The sequence below is a fragment of the Myxine glutinosa genome, chromosome 1 (assembly GCF_964187855.1).
Source record: "Myxine glutinosa chromosome 1, kmMyxGlut1.1, whole genome shotgun sequence".
In the NCBI taxonomy this organism is placed as follows: Eukaryota; Metazoa; Chordata; class Myxini; order Myxiniformes; family Myxinidae; genus Myxine; species Myxine glutinosa.
The window spans coordinates 54078735-54105802 of NC_136261.1; the positions used below are offsets into that span (position 1 = coordinate 54078735).

General features: G+C 42.1%; 1 protein-coding gene across 4 annotated transcripts in view; it reads right to left on the reverse strand.

Moving 5' to 3' along the window:
- The window catches only part of LOC137423906 (uncharacterized), a 62093-nt gene extending 58195 nt beyond the window's left edge, over window positions 1-3898 (reverse strand). For all 4 annotated transcript variants that reach the window (XR_010983817.2, XR_010983814.2, XM_078771782.1 and 1 more), the window contains exon 1: window positions 3640-3898. Coding sequence is in view for 2 of the 4 variants with exons in the window: in XM_078771782.1 (XP_078627908.1) it covers window positions 3640-3688 (49 nt within the window). In the remaining 2 variants the exon portion in view is untranslated. The remainder of the gene's footprint in view (window positions 1-3639) is intronic.
- Between the last annotated feature and the right edge of the window lie 23170 nt (window positions 3899-27068).

Here is a 27068-nt window from a genome sequence, read left to right on the forward strand (position 1 = left end):
CTGTGTGTGTGTGTGTGTGTGTGTGTGTGTGTGTGTGTGTGTGTGTATGTGTGTATGTGTGTGTGTGTGTGTGTGTGTGTGTGTGTGTGTGTGTGTGTGTGTGTGTGTTTGTCTGTGACCGCTGTTTCTCGACAACTACCGGTCCGATATACTTGAAACTTGCCAGGTATATTGCTGGGGACCCGAGGATGTGCCTTTTCAAGGTTTCATATTAATCGGAGAAGTAGTTACCGAGCTATGGCGATTTCTTTACCAAACTCCGCAAGCCGTTCGCTTTGGACCAAACCATTTCATGTAAATAGAGGGGGGGGGGGGGGGGGGTTCTGTGGTCGTTGCGAATGGACCAAACCATTTCATGTAAATAGAGGGGGGGGGTTCTGTGGTCGTTACTGCCACGTGGTTTCAAAGTTTTTTTTGTTGTTGTTGTTTGCACGCATGCTTTTTTGCACGCACGTACGGGCACCCACGTACGGGCACGTCCTAGTTATAATAAATAGATGGCCCCTTATGGGGTTTACATTGTAATAAATAAATGGCCACATATGGGGTTTACATTATAATAAATAGATGGCCCCTTATGGGGTTTACATTGTAAAAATAAATGGCCACATATGGGGATTACATTATAATAAATAGATGGCCCCTTATGGGGTTTGCATTGTAATAAATAAATGGCCACATATGGGGTTTACATTATAATAAATAGATGGCCCCTTATGGGGTTTACATTGTAATAAATAAATGGCCACAAATGGGGTTTACATTATAATAAATAGATGGCCCCTTATGGGGTTTACATTGTAATAAATAAATGGCCACAAATGGGGTTTACATTGTAATAAATAAATGGCCACATATGGGGTTTACATTATAATAAATAGATGGCCCTTTATGGGATTTGCATTATAATAAATAGATGGCCCTTTATGGGGTTTGCATTATAATAAATAGATGGCCCTTTATGGGGTTTGCATTGTAATAAATAGATGGCCCTTTATGGGGTTTACATTATAATAAATAGATGGCCCCTTATGGGGTTTGCATTGTAATAAATAAATGGCCACATATGGGGTTTACATTATAATAAATAGATGGCCCCTTATGGGGTTTGCATTGTAATAAATAAATGGCCACAAATGGGGTATACATTATAATAAATAGATGGCCCCTTATGGGGTTTACATTGTAATAAATAAATGGCCACAAATGGGGTTTACATTGTAATAAATAAATGGCCACATATGGGGTTTACATTGTAATAAATAAATGGCCACATATGGGGTTTACATTATAATAAATAGATGGCCCTTTATGGGATTTGCATTATAATAAATAGATGGCCCTTTATAGGGTTTGCATTATAATAAATAGATGGCCCTTTATGGGGTTTACATTGTAATAAATAAATGGCCACTTTAGGGGTTTACATTATAATAAATAGATGGCCCTTTATGGGGTTGGCATTATAATAAATAGATGGCCTCTTATGGGATTTGCATTATAATAAATAGATGGCCCTTTATGGGGTTTACATTATAATAAATAGATGGCCCTTTATGGGATTTGCATTATAATAAATAGATGGCCCTTTATGGGGTTTGCATTATAATAAATAGATGGCCCTTTATGGGGTTTACATTGTAATAAATAAATGGCCACTTAAGGGGTTTACATTATAATAAATAGATGGCCCTTTATGGGGTTGGCATTATAATAAATAGATGGCCTCTTATGGGATTTGCATTATAATAAATAGATGGCCCTTTATGGGGTTTACATTATAATAAATAGATGGCCCTTTATGGGATTTGCATTATAATAAATAGATGGCCCTTTATGGGGTTTACATTATAATAAATAGATGGCCCTTTATGGGGTTTACATTGTAATAAATAAATGGCCACTTAAGGGGTTTACATTATAATAAATAGATGGCCCTTTATGGGGTTGGCATTATAATAAATAGATGGCCCCTTATGGGATTTACATTATAATAAATAGATGGCCCCTCATGGGGTTTACATTATAATAAATAGATGGCCCCTCATGGGATTTACATTGTAATAAATAGATGGCTCCTCATGGGGTCTACATTGTAATAAATAGATGGCTCCTCATGGGGTATACATTGTAATAAATAGATGGCCCTTTATGGGGTTTACATTATAATAAATAGATGGCTCCTCATGGGGTATACATTGTAATAAATAGATGGCCCTTTATGGGGTTTACATTGTAATAAATAGATGGCCCTTTATGGGGTTTACATTGTAATAAATAGATGGCCCTTTATGGGGTATACATTGTAATAAATAGATGGCCCTTTATGGGGTTTACATTGTAATAAATAGATGGCCCTTTATGGGGTATACATTATAATAAATAGATGGCTCCTCATGGGGTATACATTGTAATAAATAGATGGCCCTTTATGGGGTTTGCATTGTAATAAATAGATGGCCCTTTATGGGGTATACATTGTAATAAATAGATGGCCCTTTATGGGGTTTACATTGTAATAAATAGATGGCCCTTCATGGGGTTTACATTATAATAAATAGATGGCCCCTCATGGGATTTACATTGTAATAAATAGATGGCCCCTCATGGGGTTTACATTATAATAAATAGATGGCCCCTCATGGGATTTACATTGTAATAAATAGATGGCCCCTCATGGGGTTTACATTATAATAAATAGATGGCCCCTCATGGGATTTACATTGTAATAAATAGATGGCCCCTCATGGGGTTTACATTATAATAAATAGATGGCCCCTCATGGGATTTACATTGTAATAAATAGATGGCCCCTTATGGGGTTTACATTATAATAAATAGATGGCCCTTTATGGGGTTTGCATTATAATAAATAGATGGCCCCTCATGGGGTTTACATTATAATAAATAGATGGCCCCTCATGGGGTCTACATTGTAATAAATAGATGGCTCCTCATGGGGTATACATTGTAATAAATAGATGGCCCTTTATGGGGTTTACATTATAATAAATAGATGGCCCCCTAATGGGATTTACATTGTAACAAATAGATGGCCCCTTATGGGTTTACATTATAATAAATATATGGCCCCTTATGGGATTTGCATTGTAACAAATAGATGGCCTCTTATGGGTTTACATTATAATAAATATATGGCCCCTTATGGGATTTGCATTGTAACAAATAGATGGCCCCTTATGGGATTTGCATTGTAACAAATAGATGGCCCCTTATGGGTTTACATTATAATAAATATATGGCCCCTTATGGGATTTGCATTGTAACAAATAGATGGCCCCTTATGGGTTTACATTATAATAAATATATGGTTCCTTCTGCATCTACGTAACGAATCAGTGACAAAAAACCCAAATTAGTTTTATTTTTGCTCGAGTCAATTGACTCATTTTAACAGATATAATAGATACGTGACGTGTTTCACGACACACCATTCGTGTAAGGTACAAGATGCGAGAGGTAGAAGGTGCACAGACAAAACCAAGATGACGTGAATAATCGCGCTTTGCTGGTAAATACATTCGCCTTTGAATGTTGATCAAACATAACATGTCGCCTTCACAAAACCGGGCCTCACGACGATCAGCACCTTTTACCTGGCACCTGCTTGTTCCGTACCTGCGGTCTGCGATTCCCAAGTGTCCGATTCTAATTTCAGAACATCCATCTATCCCACATCAACCTTCATTCCATTGACAATCACCGAGGACACAGAAAACGCAATCTGTACGTCCCGTTGTTTTTTATTCATTCCCCGTTTCACCTCATTCATTCGCTGGTTAGCTAAAGGTCTCCAGATTCCAAAATGAATATGATTATCCCGGGAAAACGAAGACTAGGAAGGAAACGTCATTCGGTATGTGCGAGGAAATGTCGAACGGGAAAAGCACCAACTCTGCTGCCTCGACTCACATCCCAGAGCTCTGCTTTTCATTGTACCGTCATGGAAATAACGATGTGCACAAAAAATTAACACGGCTCGCTCAGTAAATTCGCAGAATTGCAGTTTTAAGAGGACACTGATGGAAGGAACCAATATACGAGGAAGAAAACGGGACCAGAAGATTTGGGAAGAGCTCCCAGGCTGATGGAATGTCGAGATTCCTCCAAGGTGCAAGTGCTTGGATGTCTATTGTTCTTCTTCGCCATCTTTCATGCAGACCTCCCAGAACCATTGTGCTCGTATCATACACACCAAGGTTTTTGCGGATGATTAACAACTCTTCAAGAAAATGTCGGATAAGGAGGATCACAGAGAACTCCAAGATGACCTGTCAACCTGTCATTGCTTGAGCAGTGGGAGAACAGGTGGTAGATGGAATTGAATCCCTTGTGGAAATGCCCTTTCATTCGGGTCGTGCCTATTCGTGAAGATAATAAATAAAGAGTTAGGCATTGTTCAACTGAAGGTGGCACAGGTGTGTGGAATTTATTGCTTCATTGTTTAGCATTCGTCGTTTTTTGCCCAAGTCATTCAAGAACAGGCAGTCCATGTCTGATGTTCGACTGAAGCTGGCACAGGTATGTGGAATTTATTGGTTCATTGTTTGGTATTTACCATTTCACGGGCCTCACTAGTTGTATATAAGTTTGTGTGTTCCCTTCTCCCACCTTGTGTCTGTTGATTTGCATGGTTTGTTCTGAACTGCTCATTTCGTCCACCTTTTCCCCATATTCAGTGTAAACAAGTGAATCCTCTTGGATTGCGCTGAGGTTCGGGCATGGAATTTCGAGCCTCGATCATGGTTCGAGCCTCGATCTTGTATACAAAAATAATAATAATAATAATAAGAACCTTGGGCCGAATCTCGCGCTTCACCAGTGCGCGTGCGCGAATTTACGTCACGTCGGCAGCGAGAAGGGGTTCCCCAACACGAACCAATCAGAAACTGCCACGTCACACTTATATGATCTCAGAATTCCTGTGACAGGAATTCGCGTTACACTGGCTGGAAGTCATTCGCTAGAGGCGCTTCCTCAGCGCTAATAATCCCTTTAAATGGGCAAGAAGCGTGTTCGGACCATCTGCTTCCCGTGCGTATGCCGGCAATTTTGGCTCATTTGGGTGACCTTGAGGATGGGTGAAGTTGTACAATAACTGAACACAGTAGTAGGTAAGAAATCGATCGGCCGTTTCATGGGACAAAATAACCCAGTGCTGAGGCATAAAACGTTAGTGAGCCTCAGACGTGACAATATTTATATTTGTTGCTGTAATCAACTATTCATATCGCTAGACGTAGTAAGAAGGTGGATTCCAATCGTTGGTGAGTGACTCCATGCAAGTGTAGGGTTTGGATTCATCAACGGATTCACCAGCCGCACCAGAGTCGGAGACAAAACATCCAGGTCTTTTATCGAGAACAAAGACCAAGCCGCAAAAAACTACTTGAACCCTATCCCCCTTTTCTGATTGGCTAATGGGAACAAACCCCGGTTGCATCAGATGAGCGAACAGACGTTATCCACACTCAGACTGCTACAGGGCAGACTCGCTACGTCAGGCCTCTCAGTAGAACTCGGTGACATGGAATACGACACAGCGTATCACACGTCTAGTCTGAGGACGTTCACTGGTGAATCAACTCGCTCAAAAAGCAATCCCGGAATAGATTTCTAAAATCCTCTTCAGCGAGGTCCCGGTTTCTGGACAAAATGGATCTATGGCAAATTTAAACACCCCACTGACATGTATGTCTCACCCAGGTGCGCATGTGCACTGTAGCACTATTGGGGACTAAACGATCAAGTCAGACCTTGAGAAGTGTCGTATTATTTCACCCCATGACCCTACGGATACGCCAAACCCACAATTAACATTCTACCCTTTCTGAATTCGTAATGAACCTACCTCGGTTGCTCCTCCCTCATACAAGAAGCCCTATAAACAAATCCTACAAGTATCTTACTATTTTTACTATCCCTAATCTCTATCCACACAGAATGCTGTCCATAATGAGCTTGTAAATCCTCAACGATATCAGCAGTTTTACCATGATCAGCACACCCGTGCACTTGAATACCCACCTCTGCATCCAGGCCGGTTTGGACTTGTTCAGAATCAAATATCTCATATTTGAGAACCAGCTAGTGTTGTGTCACGTTGTGAGGATCCGAGGTCGTACATTCTCCGATCACCTAACGGCCGTTCCTATCACTGGAATCGAGTTCACATTCGGGAGACCATTCCTTACATGCAGCATAATAACCCCTTGAGTGAGGACACCAGTTGCAACCCTGTGCTCGCGAAGCGAAAATCAGGGTTAGGCATTCGATTGCGTACGTGTGCCATACATGTGCCGTGTCTGCATCTTAGTATAATTCACCAAATGTCCATCCGTCCATCCGTTCGAAGGTACCGCAAAAACGGCGGAACCAATCGCAACGATATTTTGGGTGGGTAATCCTCGGACCCCTGGCAGGAAAATAGGCTATATTGCTTTTCCAATTTTTCCAAGTTTCCAGTTTTTCCAAACACGATGGAATAATATTTACCGATATGAACAGTGATGTGGCTTTTGTTGAAATTCTACGTACCAGGAGAGAGTAGATCGACTCATGACGAACTCTTGCTTTATAAACGTGCGGCTCCGAAGTAACACGGCAGCATGTGCAAAGCGACTGAGAAACAGGTGTAGCGGCAGCTTCCGTGTTACAGATTCGGCGCGCACTCTTCACACATAAACATGCGACTGAGAGAGACGTGTAGCGGCCGCTTCCATTTTGCAGAATTCAATCTTTTTTCAAAATGGGCGCCATGTACTGTTTATATTTTGATGATTTGCGTGTGATATGATTCAACGGATGTTTATATGAATCGTTTAAAATAAAATAAGCCTTCAATTTCTGATATTTTGCCTTTTCATTTGGGCCTCCCAATTGAAGCCCCACCCATAGGGCCAGTACCGTTGCTGGTTTTAAAAATTCATTTTCTCAGCAACTGTTGGTCCGATTGACATGACATTTTACCGGAGGAACGCCTCTGCCTGTAGATATTTTTGCTGATAATTATGACGTCATAGGTCATGTGGTATGGACGCCATCTTGGAAAAAATTTACACCTCTATATCTACCAAACCGCTTAATGGAAAAATTTGAAACATGGCTCATTGTCAAACACACCCCATGGGGAATAACATATGTTAATGATGATGCCATAGGTGCCTACATTATGACGTCATAATTTCGACAAGTACAACGTTTGATCTGATCAGCATGAAAAAAAAAATCCTCCAACTATTAGTCCGATGGACAAAATTTTCAGAATATGTGCGGCTCCTCCTGTAGAATTTTTTTATGATAATTATAACGTCATAGGTCACGTGGTACAGACGCTATCTTGGAAAAATCGAAAAAAGTTGCACCTTTATTTCTCTGAAACCACTCCATGGAAAAAATGGAAACATGGCTCATTGTCAAGTACTCCCCTTGAGGAATAAGATATGTCAATGATGATGCTATCAGTGCCTTGGTTATGACGTCATAATTCGACAAGTACAACACTTATCTGATCATTGTGAATTTTTATTTCTCAGCACCTGCTGGTCTGATGGGTACGAAATTTTCACCGTAGCAGCACCTCCTCCTGTAGAATATTTTAATGATAATCATGACGTCATAGGTCATGTGGTACAGGCGCCATCTTGGAAAAACCGAAAAATGTTGCACCTCTACAGTCACGTGAAAAAGTAGGTACACCCCATGTAAAGTTTTGACTTTTTCAACATATTTCAACATACGGCTATTTGATCTTCATTTCAACAATATTGATAGATAAAGGTGATATAATATAACAAATATCATGAAACATTTACATTTTGTAGTCCATTGTATAATTTAAATAAATATAAATGCAAATTTCGCATGTGGAAAAAGTAAGTACACCCTTGGCTCTAATAGATGGTATTGCCTCCTTTGGCAGAAACAACCTCAAGTAGGTGTTTCTTATAACTGTCTACCAGTCTCTGACATCGACTGGGAGAAATTTTTGCCCACTCCTCCATGCAGAATTATTTCAGCTGTGCGATGTTTGAGGGGTTTCTTGCATGCACAGCTCGTTTCAAATCCCCCACAACATCTCGATGGGATTTAGATCCGGGCTTTGACTTGGCCATTCCAGAACCCTCCATTTCTTTCTTTTCAGCCATTCCTTGGTGGATTTACTGGTATGTTTAGGGTCATTGTCATGTTGCAAGTTCCACCTTCGGTTGAGCTTCAACTTTCCGACAAATGGCCTCACATTATCCTCAAGCACCATCTGGTACAATGAAGAATTCATCGTGGATTCTATGATGGTGAGCTGCCCAGGCCCTGATGCAGCAAAGCTGCCCCAAACCATAATATTTCCACCGCCATGCTTTACAGTTGGTATCAGGTTATATATATATATAACCACCTTTAGAGGCCATTTTTCCCCGCAAAGCGGGGGTTGGCCTTTTTCGGGAACCGTGGTTGTTGTTGTTTTTCGGTCCCCTATCAGGTTCTTGTCATCAGGTTCTTGTGGTCAAATGCTGTCTTTGGTTTTCGCCAAACATGTCTTCTGGTACTGTGGCCAAATAGCTCTACCTTTGACTCATCTGTCCAGAGCACATTGTTCCAGAAGTGCTGGGCTTTGCCTAGGTGTTAATTGGCAAACTTTATTGTTGCCCTGATGTTCTTTCTGGACAGCAAAGGTTTCCTCCTGGCACACCTCCCATGTAGATCAAATTTGTGCAGCCTCTTTCTAATGGTAGACTCGTGCACTTTGACATCAACAGTGGCAAGAGCTACCTGTAGGTCCCGTGATGACATTCTGGGGTTCTTAGAGACTTCTTTCAGCATCTTGCGGTCTGCTCTCGGGCTGAACTTGCTGGGGGAGCCTGGCCTGAACAAGTTGGCAGTTGTTTGGAATCTTCTCCACTTGTAGATGATCTTCCGGACAGTCGAATGATTGATTTCAATTTGTTTGGAGATCTTTTTAAATCCCTTCCCAGACTCATAGGCATCTATAACCTTCTTTCTGAAGGCCTCAGAGAGCTCTTTTGATCTAGGCATGGTGATGCCGCACACTTCAACAACAAAGAGCAAACCAGACTAAATGTCTGAGGTTTAAATAAGACAGGTTCCTCCAAGATCCTCTCTAACGATGTTCTAATCATTTGCACCTGAGCTGGTGCACCTGATTCTAATTTGAGGTATTTGAAGTAGTGATAAATGTAGGGGTGTACTTACTTTTTCCACATGCGAAATTTGCATTTATGTTTATTTAAATTTTACAATGGACTACAAAATGTAAATGTTTCATGATATTTGTTATATCATGTCGCTTTCCAACAACTTCTCCGTTAGTTTCATGCCGGTCGTGTCTTTCACAACAACAAATGAGAGGAAATGTTCACATACTTCAGAAGTCTGTCCATCTTGCACACAAACGAACCGGATGATGATGGAAAGTTGCTCTTGGTGGCCGATACCTGCGGTCCAATCAAGCAACACTGAATAGTACTTGTAAGTTGAAACACATGCAAGTATTTCACTTCTGATTTTGTTGGCTAATAATCCGAGGAGCTAGTTCTGAATATCGGCACTCAGATAGTTATATCGTACTTCCCTGGTTGACGATCTTGGAATATGCTCCTGCATGACCGGGTCAAATCGAGTCATAAACTCCAACTGCCCAAGAAAATTACCATCGTTAGGGTCGTAGAGGCCTTTCCATGACCCAATGAAAGCCAGATTTCTCTCAGCTAAAAGATGAACAATCGCAATCAAACGCTCAAGGACGTTTCTCCAATGTTTTTTCTCCAGGTCTATCAAACTCTGAAGCTTATCATCGAGTCTTTCCGGATTTGAACCTTGCATCCAATTCCTTCCACTTCTGCCTGCAAGCTGTGTGGTGTGGTGAGGTTTCATGAGGGGACAATGTTTTTGACCAATCTTTCCAGGCTGAATGGCCATCACAGGTGAGATGCATGGCGACATTTCCAAAAAGCTTACAACAGAAACAGGTGCACAGCATCGGCCGCTATATAATATTGTTGCGGTTTTGAGAACCCACACTTGTAAATAAATTCAACATCATTAAAGGTTAAAGGTAGCACCCCATAGGTAGGCCACAAGCAACACGTAGGACACCATAGGAAATCAGTTATTTCATTAGTATGTGTTTAGATAAGGCCATGTTTCCAATAGTTGAATTTGCGTTGTGTCAATCAAATAAGGAGTAGGCCCCATTCGTCCATTTTGCCAGCCTGCCTCTCCAAGCCACGCCATTAAGCGCGCCCCTACAGTCTGTACCCCATGGCCCCTCCCAATTGTCACGTGCCTCGGCCAGCAGCAGCTGCCTTTGCGCTCGCTCAACGCCGCCATAAGCCACGAGGTGAGGCCTGGAAAAAGGGGGCGGAACGCCAGGAAGAAGGTGTGGCCACGTCAACCCACAATCAGGGCGTGGCCGGTAAGCGATGACCAGCCAACTAAGGCTGAGGTAAGGTCGCCTGATAGGCATGGCTTTTGGGCTGGCGGAGCGATCGCTGCTTGAGTTATAAAAGCGCGAATGCAAAGCCCTTTCACAGGACTGTCATGATTGCAAGATAACTGGTTGGGAGAGCGCTCATAAAGGAGGACTGTCCAGGACTTATGGGAGAAAACTTACCCGGAGAACTCACGAGTCAAAGAGCCTGTTGGAAGCGCGCTTGTGAAAGGACTCTTGTTGGAACCTTGTGCTAAAGCAGGACATTGGAGGGAGGGGGGCTTTTGGCACGAGTGTGCACTTATTACATACGCCGCTAGGACACAAGCATCCCCCCCCCCCACCGCCCCCGTTATATAATTGTCCGTCCGCGTTCCACTACACGCCGAGCTGCCTGCCGGGTTTCGTCCGCTGGACCGGAGCCGGGCTGGAGCCTGGACGCGCTCGTGCCCATCCACCATCTACAATCCCCATGTGAGTGTGTATGTGAGACGGGCCCGTTTGTCCTGTGGTATTAAGAATAAGACTGTTTAAGGCTGCCCTGTGTGCTTCTTCCTCCTCTTTCTATCCTGTACATTTCTTTCGTTTCCTCTTCTCCTTCTTGTACATTGGTAATAAATTGCTTTGTTCTTCCTATTTTCTTGGTTTCCTCGTATCCGATCGCATCAGTCTTTTCTCTCATTGGGTAAGCGTAGCACAATAGGAACCGCTCAGAATCGGGTTGAGTCACATTGTTAACAGTTCAGATCGCGGATTGCTATCCGCTCGGCATTTTCCATCATATCCGTGGTCCGAGCGGGAGTTATTCCCTCGTTTCCGGTCGGCGTTAGTAATTAGGTAGTAGTGAACCCCTAGGCCTAACAAACCCTACCTAACGCCGTGCCGGGAAGGACGTTATAACTTCCAGGAATCGCGTCGGCCAGATCAAAGACAAGGGGATTAACGCCCTCTTGGTAAGGGGAGAGCCGATGTTGGAGATCCATAGCAATATATTATCCATGTGCGCTCTATTCGTTCACCATTTTTGAGCTTTCTATAATAACTTTCAACTGAGAATCTCCTATTCGTATCGTTCTTTGGAAAATCATGCACTTTCACATGCTTTGGACCGAACATGACAATGGCAGAAATTGTCACCTGGTCCAGCACTTGAGGCCACTCTGAAGGGTCAGCAAAATTTTCAACAAAACCCACAGACCGCTCACCTCCAAATGATTCTTTATCTGCCTGTCCAGGCATCTGTTCTTCCATTGAAAGTGTTGCGTCTTCATCCATGTCCCCAGAATTCTATCTTATTCCTAACGCTGGAGCAGTGACGTTGAGTCAAATGTGCTGTGCGCTCTGGGTGGTTTTATTCGAAATTTCTCAAGACAACCTCTCAATTTAGTTTCTCCAACCTTCGATGCCTCTCGATTTTTTATTTTTTGCTGCTCCAGACTCCTAATGTCTCAGACCTCAGTTTCTTTGCCTATCACTGTTCATTATTGCTAGGATAGCTGATGTGAAGCTAATGCCGAGTGTGTTAAGATAAGAAGATAACGGAAACTCACGTGCTGAAAGTACTTCAGGGAAATGGAGGAAATGACGTAAAATCGAGTAAATAATACATCGTAAATTTCATTCGATTTACTTTGAAGTCGTTGGAAAGATATTTAACGAGTAATAAAAACATTTTGAAAAATGAAAAAGGATGTAGGGATGTTACTGGAAAAAGTATGGAAACAAGAAGAAATGATTGATTTATTTCCAATAAATATATCCAAGTATATATATATATCAATGTCTGTTTAAACATAAAGATACAGGTTTCTATTTTTAAAGTCCGTCTATTTTTCTGAATTGGATGAAGAAGATGTTTAATGAATGGCAGCAGGAACCATTTAAGATTTTAGAACAAAGCGTGACGGACACGGAAGGAACACATAAACAACAACAACAACTCTGCCACGAAAGGTCTGGGTTTTTGTGTGTTTCACTGTATTTTTCCATCCTCATTGAGAATCGAGATTTACAGACAGATATACCATGTGGTTGTGAAGTGCAACATGTCTTTGATTCAACCCATCAATGAAGCGATTGGTAGCCGGTAGGCATACAGGATAGGTGTTATTGATAGTCTATTTTGCACAACTGGACTTTAAAGAAAGATGCTTTTAGACTAGACGGATTTCTGAGAAATGTGAATGTTAGGTGCATTTTTGGGTAAAAGTTGGGAACCTCACTTTTTAACATAATTAGGGTATGCTGAATTCGATTAACTCGGTTCCCAAGCCGAATTTTGAGTTTTTCACCTAATTAGCATAAACAAAATGGCCACAAAATTGCCATTTTTGGACAATTTCTTTGAACAAGCATTTATATATCATGTATATACAGGCAGCTCTTTTACTTTAACTTTACAACTTTTACCCAAAAATGCACCCAGAAGCTTTAATATACATGGCCTTTTTCCATAAGTCCGTCTCATCTATTTAGCCGATGTGGGAGGCCCCTATTTGTGGGTGGCTCCCAGCGGATGCTGGCTCCATGGGCGCTAAACGGAGGTTCTGGCCTTACACATGCGAGCAGAAGGTTGCAAAAGGGGTGACTGTGGTTGTAGAGTGCTGATAGTAGCAGGCTCAGGAGTAGCTGGAGAAGGGGAAAGACGAGGAGGGGAAAGGGGAAGGTGGAAGAGGAGGAGCAAATGGAGGAGGATGAGGAGAGGTAGGTGAAGGAGGAGGAATAGGTTGCATCACTCTACACTCAGGTTCAGACACATTGGCTTCTGACACTTGGCTCACACCTGGAATAGATAGGGCTACCAGAGTTCACTTTCAATGGGCCTTAGCCAGGGCTGGTCAATATTGTCGCGTGACTCCCCTCGGTTAAGACCGGGAAATCACAACTGGCAATCGAGCTTACTTTGAGGCGATGATCAATGGCGGATTTGACTATATATATGCGTGGGGGAGGAAAGATAGAGGGAGAAGCGGGATATTTACCTGTCGGTCCCACGCGCAGTCTTCAACCCTGCAAAGTAATAAATCACACGAAACGGAATTTATGTACAAAAATAACATGGCTTTATTACCGGACTCCGAGAACAAAGAACATGACGTTAAATAAAATATGATCCGAAATTGGGATCCCACACACCACACTTCAAAAACAGACACAAGGGAAGAATTAATAAAAGAAACCGTTGTGTTCTGTGTGGTGCGGCTTATCTCTGTCTGCAGTCAGGAATCATCAGGCTTGAGCACCATCATCCAACGCGGCTCTGGTTGGCACGTAGCAGGCCTCACCGTGCCCCCATTCACTGGGGCTCAACGCGTCCTTGTTCGCGCTCCACTAGGCCCACCGAGCCACCCGCTTGCCCTGGTCTCGTCTGCTGGCATGCCACAGGCCTTCCACGCGACTCAAACGATCGCATGTAGCTGGCTCCTCCGGCCGTGCCTGGCTCCGTCCACGCGGAATCGCTCGCTTGTCCGGAACCAAGATGAGAGACTCTATGGCAGAGGAATGCACAAAGGGCCACAGGAGAAGAAGGGAAGAGTGTCCAAATCGAAGAGAACGTCCGGCCACAAAGGGATCGAAAACTGAGAGAGAAAATGTCTGCCTGCAAGACGTTTTACCGGCCGTCTCGTGACGTCAGCTCTCCTCCTTCTCCAACACTAGTGCATTGCTTCTTGCTTGCCCCTCGCGTCCTCCACTCCCATTGGCCAAGCGCTTCGCGCTCTTGGTGTCATCCCATCAGTCAGTGGCCAATCGGTGTTCCTTCACCTTCCTTCCAATAATCACGGGGAAGCTTCTTGGCGTGGCTCTCGGCCTGCTTGTTTGATGTTTCATTGCCCTGCCAGCGTAATGCGCGGCCGCTTCCTGTCTGTTCTTCCGGTAAGTCTTATTGTGAGAGGGAAGTTTTTATTAATGTGTGCACTAATGGGGCTAACTAATGTCGATTGGTGTGTTGCCATACGGGACAAATGGATGATCACAGAGGAAACGACGTACAAGAGAATTAACATAATCCCTACAGCTACTTAACATGCCCCATTCCTCGTAATGGGGACGAAGATACACCTTTATCCGAACAAACCGCCTAAACAAAATTACAGGTGAGGTTCCCTATCACAACAGCATAACAAGAGCATAACACCTATGCAGATCTACCTGGATTTATACATGCCCTTCCCCAAAATTCATAACAATATGTTTACGTACTGTATGTCCATTGGACAGTTCCACAGCAAATAGAGAGTTGCCAATTTGATTGGGATTCAGCAAGAAAACAGGATCAAACACATTGCTGGAACGTGGAACTGAGGACCTGTCATGGTACCACTTCTGTTTAAGCTGGTGGTCAGCAACTCTGGATGAATTATTAGGACGGATCAGGTGTAAGCGTCGCTTTAGCCTTTGAACAACATCATTTCTGTGGGTGTGCGCCCAGTGGTTGTGTGTGTGCATGTCCTATATGTAAATAAAACACGCACCTGACAACCTGGTCTGCAGAGAAGAGCTGTCATTTGCCTTTTTGAGACCACTCTTGATGACCTGGACAGCTCTCTTAGCCTGATCATTCGTAGAAGGTTTGAAGGGATCAATGTGAAAGTGCTCGATACCATTTCCTTTCAAGAAATCCTGAAACAACGCTGGTGAAACATGAGCCATTATCATGCTAACTACACAATCAGGCTAACCATGAGTGGCAAACATGGCATGTAAATCTACTCTCCACCATGATTGATGTCATCCACTTTAAATGAGCATCGATTACAACCGAAAACCATGGGAAGTCGAGACCATAGTCTTAAAGGTCAGGAGCACATGTGAAGCGGTGCCTCGGGTGAGTTTTGGGCAGTAGCCTGACACATAGAACAATGATGAACGTATCTCTCTAGGATTTCATCTATACCCGGCCACCAAACATGGCTCCTTCACTTCATGGTTACAATACCTGGATGTGACTCATGTAGCTCAAAACACACCTCGTTCCGACTTTTGCATGGTACAATAACCCTGTTGCCCCAAAGCAGGCAATCAGAATGTAAGGACAGCTCATCTTTACAAGCAAGGTTATGGTCTCAATTTCTCATGGAATTAATATGGTATGGTTGACCATATGCCACAGATACCACCTTGTTTGACCATAGATAGGGTTGGGTCCACATTCGCCCATAATTCAATTTGTTTGGAAGTGATTGGAGCATTATCACAGTCAAACATACTCATTATCATAAAAAATCTTTCCTGGTACAGGTACATTACCTGGGTTAATAGGCAGTGGTAACCTACTCGAGGAATAAGCACAAGAATTCCCACTGCGAGGACGATACGATACCTTATAGAATAGTCATGGGCTGCTAACTTAGTCCAATGCTGAATGCGTGCAGAGGCCTGTGGGTTAGTTCCCTTAAACTCATTCAACAGGGACTGCAATGGTTTGTGGTCAGTAAAGAGTTCAAATTGTCGACAGAAGAGATACTGATGCGTCTTTGTTACACCAAAATTACATGCAAGAGCTTCTTTTTCAACAATGGAAAAGATACGCTCCGTAGCTGTCAAAGTGTGTGATGCATCGTCCGCAGGCTGTAGAATGCAGTCATCGTTTCATTGCTGTAAACACACGACCAATGCCACAGGCCGAGGCATCACAACTGAGAACATGTGGTTCAACAGTATCGTAGTACACCAATTCTTTAGATGAACACAGCAACCGTTTCGCTTCAGCAAACACCTTACTACACTGCGTGCACCATTGCTATACAACTTTATGAACGAGTTTGTGGAGAGGTTCAAGAATGGTGCGCAGATTCGGAATAAAGTTACAGCAATAGCTCAACATACTCAGGAAAGCTTTGAGCTCAGTCATGTTCGCAGGAGTAGGAGCATCACTGATAGCCTCAGTCTTGGCCTTGCTGGGTCTCATGCCATCAGCACAGACAATACGACCGAGAAATTCCACTTCCGGTAACATAAATCTACATGTGTCACGTTCCACAATGACACCGGCTTCGACAAGACTTTAAAGTGAAAGTAAAGTGACAATGTATATTGGGCCTTATTAGGGAGAATTATGTTCATTTTTAACATTTATTTGGCAATACACAATATTTAGTGATTATAGTTAACATAATTAGCATATTTTTGCCATTTTCAACACATATCTTCATATGCAATAAACCGGAAGCGTTCGGCATTTTCCGGAATGTGACGTCACGAAAAGACTTCGCCTGCGAACAGATGATTTATCGCCATCACAAAGCTATCGCGTTGATTTGCCATGTGATGTTCACCTGATTATTTTTGGATGTATATGTGTGTATGTGTATATGTGTGCGTGTGTGTGTGTGTATATATGTGTGTGTATATGTGTATATGTGTGTGGGTGTATATGTGTGTGTATATGTGTGGGTGTGTGTGTGTGTGTGTGTGTGTGTGTGTGTGTGTGTGTGTATATGTGTGTGTATGTGTATATGTGTGTCGGTGTACATGTGTGTGTGTGTGTGTGTGTGTGTGTGTGTGTGTGTGTGTGTGTATATGTGTGTGTGTGTATATGTGTGTGGGTGTATATGTGTGTATGTGTATGTGTATTTGTATTTGTGTGTGTGTGTGTGTGTGTGTGTGTGTGTGTGTGTGTGTGTGTGTGTGTGTGTGTATTCCCTGAATTCGACGTGCTGTCTGTCCAATCTCGTGACAACACATCGATTCCCTGACTGTGGCCATTGCTTGGCAGTGACCACATGTACACCTGCAACAAAACATGACACTCATCAACACATTATGTTATGTCCATAAGCGGCGATACTTAAAATACTTGTCATTCATGAAAGTATGTACATTTATATTTAGTTAAGAACTCACCAGTCACTGTTTCCCATTCTGGATGCTTCTTCCTCGACATTTGTGTTTCGCGGTCCGCCATTAGCCTGATTAGCGTCGCGCTCCGGCTCGAACATATAGGGTTTAATCCCAGCAAAATCCACATTAAATTCCTCAATCTCTTCTCTGACAAATCCATCGCAAGAACTTCCCTCATCCTCCGAAAATTGCACCACAAACTCGCTCTCACTCCCACTCAATAGTCAGGTTCACTATGTTTTTTAGTTCAAAATCATGGTAGATTAGCAAACCTATACATTTTTGGAAACGTTATTACATGGAAAATCTGAAAATCAATGTTTACATTTGCCAATTCCGACCAATTCGATTCGACCAATTCCATTCGACCAATTCGACCAATTCCATTCGACCATTCACTTCGATCGACCATTCGACCATTCGACCAATTCGACCAATTCGATCAATTCGATTCGATTCATCGAATTCGATTCGATCGACGATTCGACTTGCCAATCAATTTGACCGACCTTTGCTTGTGTGGAACGGACTGTGAAAACGATGCGGACTATATTGTCGGATACGACACACAGGACAGTGATGACGAACTCTAAATGGCATATTCTGTAATCGTGTATGTTTGATGCCATTGACTGCCTGTGTATATTTTGTCATTGACTGCCTGTGTAGATGTGAAGTTATACTGACTGCATGTGTATATATGATTTTGCTGACTGCCTGTGTATGTTTGGTGATATGAATTATTGTGACACATTTTGATGTTATTAACTGCCTGTACAAAATGATAACATGTATTTGATTATGCAACTTATCGCGAATATAAAGACAGTATTTTGCAATTCAAAACCTTTGATTCGTGTCTTACTATTCCCCATAGCACTAATTTGATACTTTCATTGGATTCCTTGTCCCTGAAAATATAGGTTTAGTATATTTTAAAAAGTTTTTAGGGTAATTAGAGGCAGAAATAGAACAAAATATGTATTTTACAGTGGCCATTTTGAAAATTCAAAATGGCCGCCATACAGGTATCTCTCCAAATGTAAACATTGATTTTTAGTTTCCTTATGCTATAACCTTTCCAAAAATGTATAGGTTTGCTAATCTACCATGATTTTGAACGAAATATAATTTATTGACATAGTGAACCTGACTACAAATCCTCAAATTCCACAAGTATTTCTGCACTCGCTGATGCCAAGGTTGTTGACCTCGATAAGCCTATTGTCTTTTCGTGACGTCACAGATGCGCCCCGCCCACTTTTGAAATGCATTCGGGAAATTTCCAGGAAAAAGTGTTTTTCTCATTGTTAAAATAATATTTCAAAGATTTCATTTCAGTAAAACATAACTTCAGGATATATTATATAATAAGGCCCAATATATATTATCACTTTACTTGCACTTTAAGAACCATCTAAAGGTTACACAAGTGTTCAGGCTCAGTGCCGTCAGTGATCAAAACATCATCTTTAAAAACTATAACATTGGGAGTTGATTTTTATCAGATTCTCCATATTGCGTTGCAATTTTGTGATTTGATGCTGAAAGGACAGCAATTAAACACAAACAATCTCTTGTGAGTGTTGCAACACATATACTTACTTGGGAAAAATGCCAGGGGCATATAAAAGGCCCTATTTATATATGGTATGTGTCATGTGGCAAACTATAGAAAATAAGGTGCATTCCATAGTTTGTAGAAAATGTCGAACAATAGAAAAGAGGGACATTCAAAAAATCTCGGGTGCATGCTGTACTACCCTTGTGTTCTTAGGAGGAACCAAGTAATGCTCTAGAAAAGTTCATAAAAGGGGCGCCAATTTGATTCATACACCTGCATGAAGAAGTAAATGTATTTTATTTGCCAGATGTAGGGCGCTCCTTTCTATAAGCTATGGAACGTCCCTTCTTTTCGAATTTTTTTTTTTTTTTTTTTTGTATACAAGATCGAGGCTCGTGAAAGAGCTAACATAATCACACAAAAAGACAAACCGACACACAAAACACAAAAAACAAGGGGAGCGGCAGACAAGATGGGGAGAGAGGGGGAGGGACACAAACACAACATTTGAGAGCAGGGACATCGGGAGGACTTGGGGGAGGTGGGAGAGGAATAAAACATATGAACACTGCAAGGACTCTGGGGTGAATTAACGGGGGTAGAAAAGATCAAGGTTTTCGATGGGGGAAGATAAGAGATGGGGGTGAACAGCTGTTTTAAAGACCTGGAGGGAGGAGTGGGATTGAAGGGAGTGGGGGAGTTTGTTCCAGAGGCGGGAGAAAAGGGGAATGAAAGAGTGAAGGTGAGCAGAGAGCCTAGACTTTGGCAGTTTAACCATAAGAGGGTTGCAGGCAGATCTTGTGCGACCTGAAGGAATATTGGGGGGACAGAGCACAGAGAGAGCTGGGGGAGCAAGGCCAGAGAGGAGTTGGTAGAAGACTTTGTGGTCGATTTGTGGTCAAGTCGATACTTTGCCACATTTGTGGCAAAGTGCGTATCAAAGTGGCAAAAGCAAAGCATTTGTGGCAAAGTGTGGCAAATTGTGTACCCTTATCTATCTATAATTCCAGTAATCTCTGTCTGTCTGTCTGTACGTCTGTACGTTTGTCTGTGACCGCTGTTTCTCGACAACCACGGGTCCGATATACTTTTAACTTGCCAGGTATATTGCTGGGGACCCGAGGATGTGCCTTTTCAAGGTTTCATATTAATCGGACAATTACTTACCGAGCTATGTCCAAAAAACGATTCAACCAATCAGAGAGCAGCGAACGATCGCGTGTGCCGAACGTGGCGGGCACACTCTGCCTCGGATGGCACATTTGACAGCGTATTCATTTATTTCACGTTTGCAAACTATGTTGGCGTTAAACTATGTTTTACAACTAATAAAAACGAATTTGCGATTCATTCGCTTTCCTGCGCGTTTGTGTACGCGATGGCGATTTCTTTACCAAACTCCGGAAGCCGTTCGCTTTGGACCGAACCATTGCATGTAAATAGAGGGGGGGGATTGTCACCACTCGCAAGCCGTTCGCTTTGGACCAAACCATTTCATGTAAATAGAGGGGGGGGATATAATTTTAGATATATATATATAGTACGGGCATGCCCTAGTACATATAAAGGGGACTTACAGTCACGTGAAAAATTAAGTACACCCCATGTAAAGTTTTGACTTTTTCAACATATTTCAACATACAGCTATTTGATCTTCATTTCAACAATATTGATAGATAAAGGTGATTTAATATAACAAATATCATGAAACATTTACATTTTGTAGTCCATTGTATAATTTAAATAAACATAAATGCAAATTTCGCATGTGGAAAAAGTAAGTACACCCCTACATTTGTCACTACTTCAAATACCTAAAATTAGAATGAGGTGCACCAGCTCAGGTGCAAATGATTAGAACATCGTCGAGAGGATCTTGGAGGAACCTGTCTTATTTAAACCTCAGCCATTTAGTTTGGTTTGCTCTTTGTTGTTGAAGTGTGCGGCATCACCATGCCTAGATCAAAAGAGCTCTCAGAGGCCTTCAGAAAGAAGGTCATAGATGCCTACAAGACTGGGAAGGGATTGAAAAAGATCTTCAAACAATTTGAAATCAATCATTCGACTGTCCGGAAGATCATCTACAAGTGGAGAAGATTACAAACAACTGCCAACTTGTTCAGGCCAGGACACCCGAGCAAGTTCAGCCCGAGAGCAGACCGCAAGATGCTGAAAGAAGTCTCTAAGAACCCCAGAATGTCATCACGGGACCTACAGGTAGCTTCTGCCACTGTTGATGCCAAAGTGCACGAGTCTTCCATTAGAATGAGGCTGCACAAATTTGATTTACATGGGAGGTGTGCCAGGAGGAAACCTTTGCTGTCCAGAAAGAACATCAGGGCAAGACGAAAGTTTGCCAATGAACACCTAGGCAAAGACCAGCACTTCTGGAACAATGTGCTCTGGACAGATGAGTCAAAGGTAGAGCTATTTGGCCACAGTACCAGAAGACACGTTTGGCGAAAACCGAAGAAAGCATTTCACCACAAGAACCTGATACCAACTGTAAAGCATGGTGGTGGAAATATTATGGTTTGGGGCAGCTTTGCTGCATCAGGGCCTGGGCAGCTCACCATCATAGAATCCACTATGAATTCTTCATTGTACCAGAGGGTGCTTGAGGATAATGTGTGGCCATCTGTCGGAAAATTGAAGCTCAACTGAAGGTGGACCTTGCAACATGACAATGACCCTAAACATACCAGTAAATCCACCAAGGAATGGCTGAAAAGAAAGAAATTGGCCAAGTCAAAGCCCAGATCTAAATCCCATCGAGATGTTGTGGGGGGATTTGAAACGAGCTGTGCATGCAAGAAACCACTCAAACATCGCACAGCTGAAAGAATTTTGCATAGATGTATTTGTTTTTAATTTAATGATTCTAATTTTAGGTATTTGAAGTAGTGATAAATGTAGGGGTGTACTTACTTTTTCCACATGCGAAATTTGCATTTATATTTATTTAAATTATACAATGGACTACAAAATTTTAATGTTTCATGATATTTGTTATATTATATCACCTTCATCTATCAACATTGTTGAAATGAAGATCAAATAGCTGTATGTTGAAAAAGTCAAAACTTTACATGGGGTGACGGGGTGTACTTACTTTTTCACGTGACTGTATATAAAGAAAATGACAAACAATAGAAAACGAGGGAGGGACATTCAAAAGATCTTGTGTGCATGCTGGACTACCCTTGTGTTCTTAGGAGGAACCAAGTAATGCTCTAGAAAAGTTCATATAAAGGGGACCCTACATCTGGCAAATAAAATACATTTACCTCTTCATGCAGGTGTATGAATCAAATTGGCGATGACGTAGAAAGCATTTACTTCTGAAATTTGCAGCCGATTTCATCCAGTAGAAGCCGAGAAACTAATTTTCAGCCCCCATGTTAAAATTGCAAACAGAGAAACGATCCCTTATACTGTATAAAGGGAGGGGAGTTTTGTCCCTCCCTTGATTGGAGTACCCATCAAGCAACATCCGTGCGTAAGCAGATTCCAAATCCAAGTGGCTAATCGTCTTCCCACCAGAAAGTGCAATGAACAAGTAATCTGCTTTGGGCAGTGGATAATAGTCCTTCTTGGAATACGTGTTGATTGTTGCTTTGCAAGCACCACAAATCCGAACACTACCGTCAAACTTTAATAGAGGGACAATTAATTGGACATGTTCAATCAGTGAACTCAACAGGACTGATAACACGTTCCTGCTTCAGGCGGTCGAGCTCTGCCTCGACACACCTTCAAATCGAAGGTCGAAGACACCACCTTCAAATAAAGAGGGATATTTGTCAAGAATAGCATTGTGATTAACATCACAAAGCATTGATTTGATCACAGGCCAATCAGGTTTACACAAGGTAGGCCCATTTCCCTGTATGATACACAAGAGTAGTTTCCATGACATATCATTGGAGGTGACCTTCACATCAGAACTACCAATTACAGGTATTAGTTCATTGGTATCGGTTCGCAACTTGGCGTTCACAGGTCTGATTTTATCAGCCTTGTTTTCTGGCTAAATAGCCTTTTGAAACCTTCAGAGCTCATGATTGACTGGCTGGCCTTGTGTCCAGCTCCATATCCACGGGAATGTCATTCAGATCGACATCCACAACAATGGGTTTGCTTTTGCCGGACATACAGAGCAAATCATACTGCGGCCACTGGATACAGCCAAATCAATTATGTGGTGAGTCGTACCATGTTTGGATGTCTGAGCACACATCTCGCACAGGTGGCCAGGTTTTCCAGTTATGACAGAAGCAATATTTGAAACGACACAGGCGGAGTAAGTATCTGCCACCACAATGCCAGCATGATTTACCTGATGGAGAAAGAGGTGATCCACTGCCATGCTTTGGCACAGAAAAGCTCACCCTCTGAACTGAAGTGGTTTTTTGAGCAGATCGGTTATATTGAGTTTTACTGGGCTTTAAGCTGACGCTGATGAGTTCAGTTTGTTTACATTAAAATAACTCGACTGGGAGTACTGCTCCCTGCTGTTGGTAACATGCAGCCCCTCATCAGTAGTCATACAAGTATGAGTGATCGACAGATTTAGTCAGATCAAGATTGGGACCAGCCAACAATTTACGGAGGATTGTTTCCTTGTTGATGCCAATAACGAAAAAAACCCTCAGCATCTCATCCAATGTGGCACCAAATTTACAATGTTCAACCATTCGGTGAAGGTCAGCAACAAACTCAGACACCGACTGACCTTCCTTCCTTCTGTGAGTGCAGAACTTGTAACTGGACAAAATTTTACCGGGTTTTCGGCTTTTAGTGTTTGGCCACAATCTCGACCAGTTCATCGTAGGTTTTGTCCTTTGGTTTATCGGAGAGAAGAGGTCCTTCATCAGGGCATACGTTGTGTTGCCACACACAGTGGGCAGAAGGACACGGCTACGATTAGCATCCTCTGCTTCCGCCATCTTGTTAGTGATGAAATATTGTTTCAAAAGATTGTCGAAGTCTTCTCAGTCCTCATCTGGCTGGTCCTCATCATCTACTTCCCAGTCCTCTCTGACAGAATCACAAAGGATGGCATAGTGAGCAATGCCAAATGAACAACGAGCCAAACTTGTCACAATTTGTGACGTATCCGTAGGATTTAGGGGCGAAAGGAAAAATTTTCGAATTTTATTTGAACGGTGACGTTTCCATTGTTGGTGTTCTCTTTCTTATATGCATCAATTTCATTGGTAAGTAATCAAAAAATTGGGGTAATGCTCCTACGCTCACCTAGTAAAACCAGGAAACCACTGGTAGGCATGGATGACCCAGAAAATATGTAAATTCGCTGATGGTTTGAACAAACTTGTGAAACTAAATCAGGCGAATAGCTTTTGAGAAGAAGTCAAAAGTAACGGTCCCGGAATTGTAATGACCTTTGACCTTAAAATTGACCGACTTGATATGATTTTTTTTTTTTGTGGACAAGTTTCATAGAAATTGTGCGTGTAGTCTCAGAGAAGAAAGCAAATACCTATTTTGGAGGGGTCAAACCTGGACCCACATTGACCCCCCCCCCCCCCCCTCAGTAGACCTCTAGACCCTTTTTAATGCCATTTTAATGCCATTTAATGCCAAACTTTAGTACATCATGGTTTATGAAGGATGTGGTGAAGTTTCATCTAAAGTGTGCATGTAGTTTCGGAGAAGATCCGAGTGTTTACATATTGACTGACTCCGCGCGATGCTAATATCTACATTTTTTGGCAAATTGTGACATAAGCCTACCCCTACCACCCCCCTCCCCATTTTTCCGACAAAGATCAATAAATCCATGCAGCAAATTACTCCATCAAATAGCATCACTCAAGGCCATTCTTTTCAAAAAGATTCTTTCCAAAATCCACATGAGCTTCAAAATGAAGTTGAAAATTCAAAATATAAAAAGGCCAAAAAAGTCAAGGGGGGATGGAGTCATTTATTTTGGCAGAAAAACAGCAGGTGGCAAGTTGCACCAAGATCCACAAGTGATAACTTGCATCAGTGTAAAACAACCAGTGTTTACATGCATTCCAAACAAAGCATCAAATGATTTTCAAAACCAACATACAACTTCCAAATGAGCCTCCCAAGGTATCACCTTAACAAGGAAACCAGACGCAGGAGGAGGCCATTCGGCCCATAATACCTGCCTCAAACCAATACCAGTCCAAATATATCCCTCAAAACGACTAATTTCATTAGGCGAATGAAGGGAGGAGTGGGAATCTGATCACCACTCTCTATGTTATCTCCCTTACCTCCAAGCTTTGTGTCATCTGCAAATTTGGAAAGCTTACTCTTCACCGCACTGTCCAAATCATTTATGTAAATTGTGAATAATAATGATCCTAGTACTGATCCCTGAGGTACCCTACAACTTATATCCTCACAGCAAGATATCCTCCCACTCACAGCCACTGTTTGCTTACTATCACTGATCCAGTTAGCCACCTGACTAGCCACTCCACAGGTCACCTTGGCTATCAACTTCCTATGTGACACCTTATCAAATGCCTTCTTAAATCTAGATATTCTGTATCCACTGCCATTCCCTCATCCACCCAATCAGAAACTGCTTTATATAATTCTAAAAGATTTGTTAGACAAGACCTACCTTTGGTAAACCCGTGGTGATAGTCTTTAATTAGTTTGTATTTATTTAAATGGTCCTTCACCTGGTCCCTAATTAATATCGCCAACACCTTGACCTTCCCCACAACTGAAGTCAAACTTTCAGGTCTATAGTTACCCAATTCTACTCTGGGTCCTTTCTTAAGTAACGGAGTTGCATTCACTATTCTCCAATCCTCCGGTACCTGTCCCGACTCCAATGAGCTATTGAAGACATCCGCTAACATCTCGCTTTCCGGATATGCTCAGCCACCTCCCTCAATACTCTCCAGCGTCTATTTTCTGTCCCCGGAGCTTTATGTACATGTCCAAGCTGGTCCTTTACTTCCCCCACTCCAACCTGGATCTTCTGTAAAGCACTTCCTCACCTCCTTCATAGATACTCTCAGCTATTGGCAATTCTCCTGACTGTTCTTGGAAAGATGTTGAAGCAAAATACCTGTTTAATAAGCCTGCAATCTCACTTTCATCACAAACCACTCTCACTCTGCTATTCCTCAATGGCCTGAACTTGTTACCTCCACCACCGAAGGTGGATGGAGGTTATGTTTTCACCCCTGTCTGTCTGTCTGTTCTGTTTGTGAAAAGAAAATCTCAAAAAGTTGTGGACGGATTCAGACGAAATTTGGCAGAGAGGTAGTGTGTGTGGAATGATTAGATTTTGGTGAAGATCCGGATTCGGATCCGGCTAGTAGAATTTTTTAAGTGATTCATCACCATTGGGAGATAGGGCCAAAACGATACATAGCAGGATATCTCAAAAATGTTATGGACGAGATTTGGGTGAAACTTGGTGAAGAAGTTCCAGATGCGACAAGGAAGAATAGATTCAATTTTGGTGAAGATCACAATATGGATTCAGACCCGAGGGTTATTTAATTTTTAAGTGATTTTTCACCATTGAGGGATCGGGAGAAAAGCGATATATAACATGATATTAAAAAAAGTTGTGGACGAGTTATGACTAAACTTGGTGGACGATTTGGTTACGTGACAAGAACAAGCCGATTCGATTTTGGTTCGGGTCCGAATCCAGATCCAGCCTATCAGTGGGATACAAAGCATAAACTGTTCAGCCTGGCGGAGGTATGCACTCTACCGAGAGTTGTTCTAGTCTTTACCTGTTCTTTACCCCTTATGTATATACTTAAAGGATGCCTCACTGGTATGCTAGATATTCTTAGCCATTCTCATACTCTCTTTTTATTATTTTTTATACTCTCTTTTGACTTGCAGTTATTTTCTGAACTTGTCTCTGTTTACTTAAATGCTGATATAAATCAAACTCCAGTCCTGTTATTTTATACAGAATAAATGTCTTCTGCTTTTCCTTAATAGCATTCCTTATCTCATGACAACCACGCTGACCTCTTTCTGCTGATAGTTTTACACCTCATTGGAAAGCACTTACTCTGTACTCTACACATTTGCTCCTTGAAGGTTTCCTATTTCTCTGATGCTGATTGTCCTCTTGTTAGCCTCTCCCAATCTATATCACCCAGCTGCATCTCACACTCTGAAGGTTTGCCTTCCTGAAATCTTACAGCCTTACAC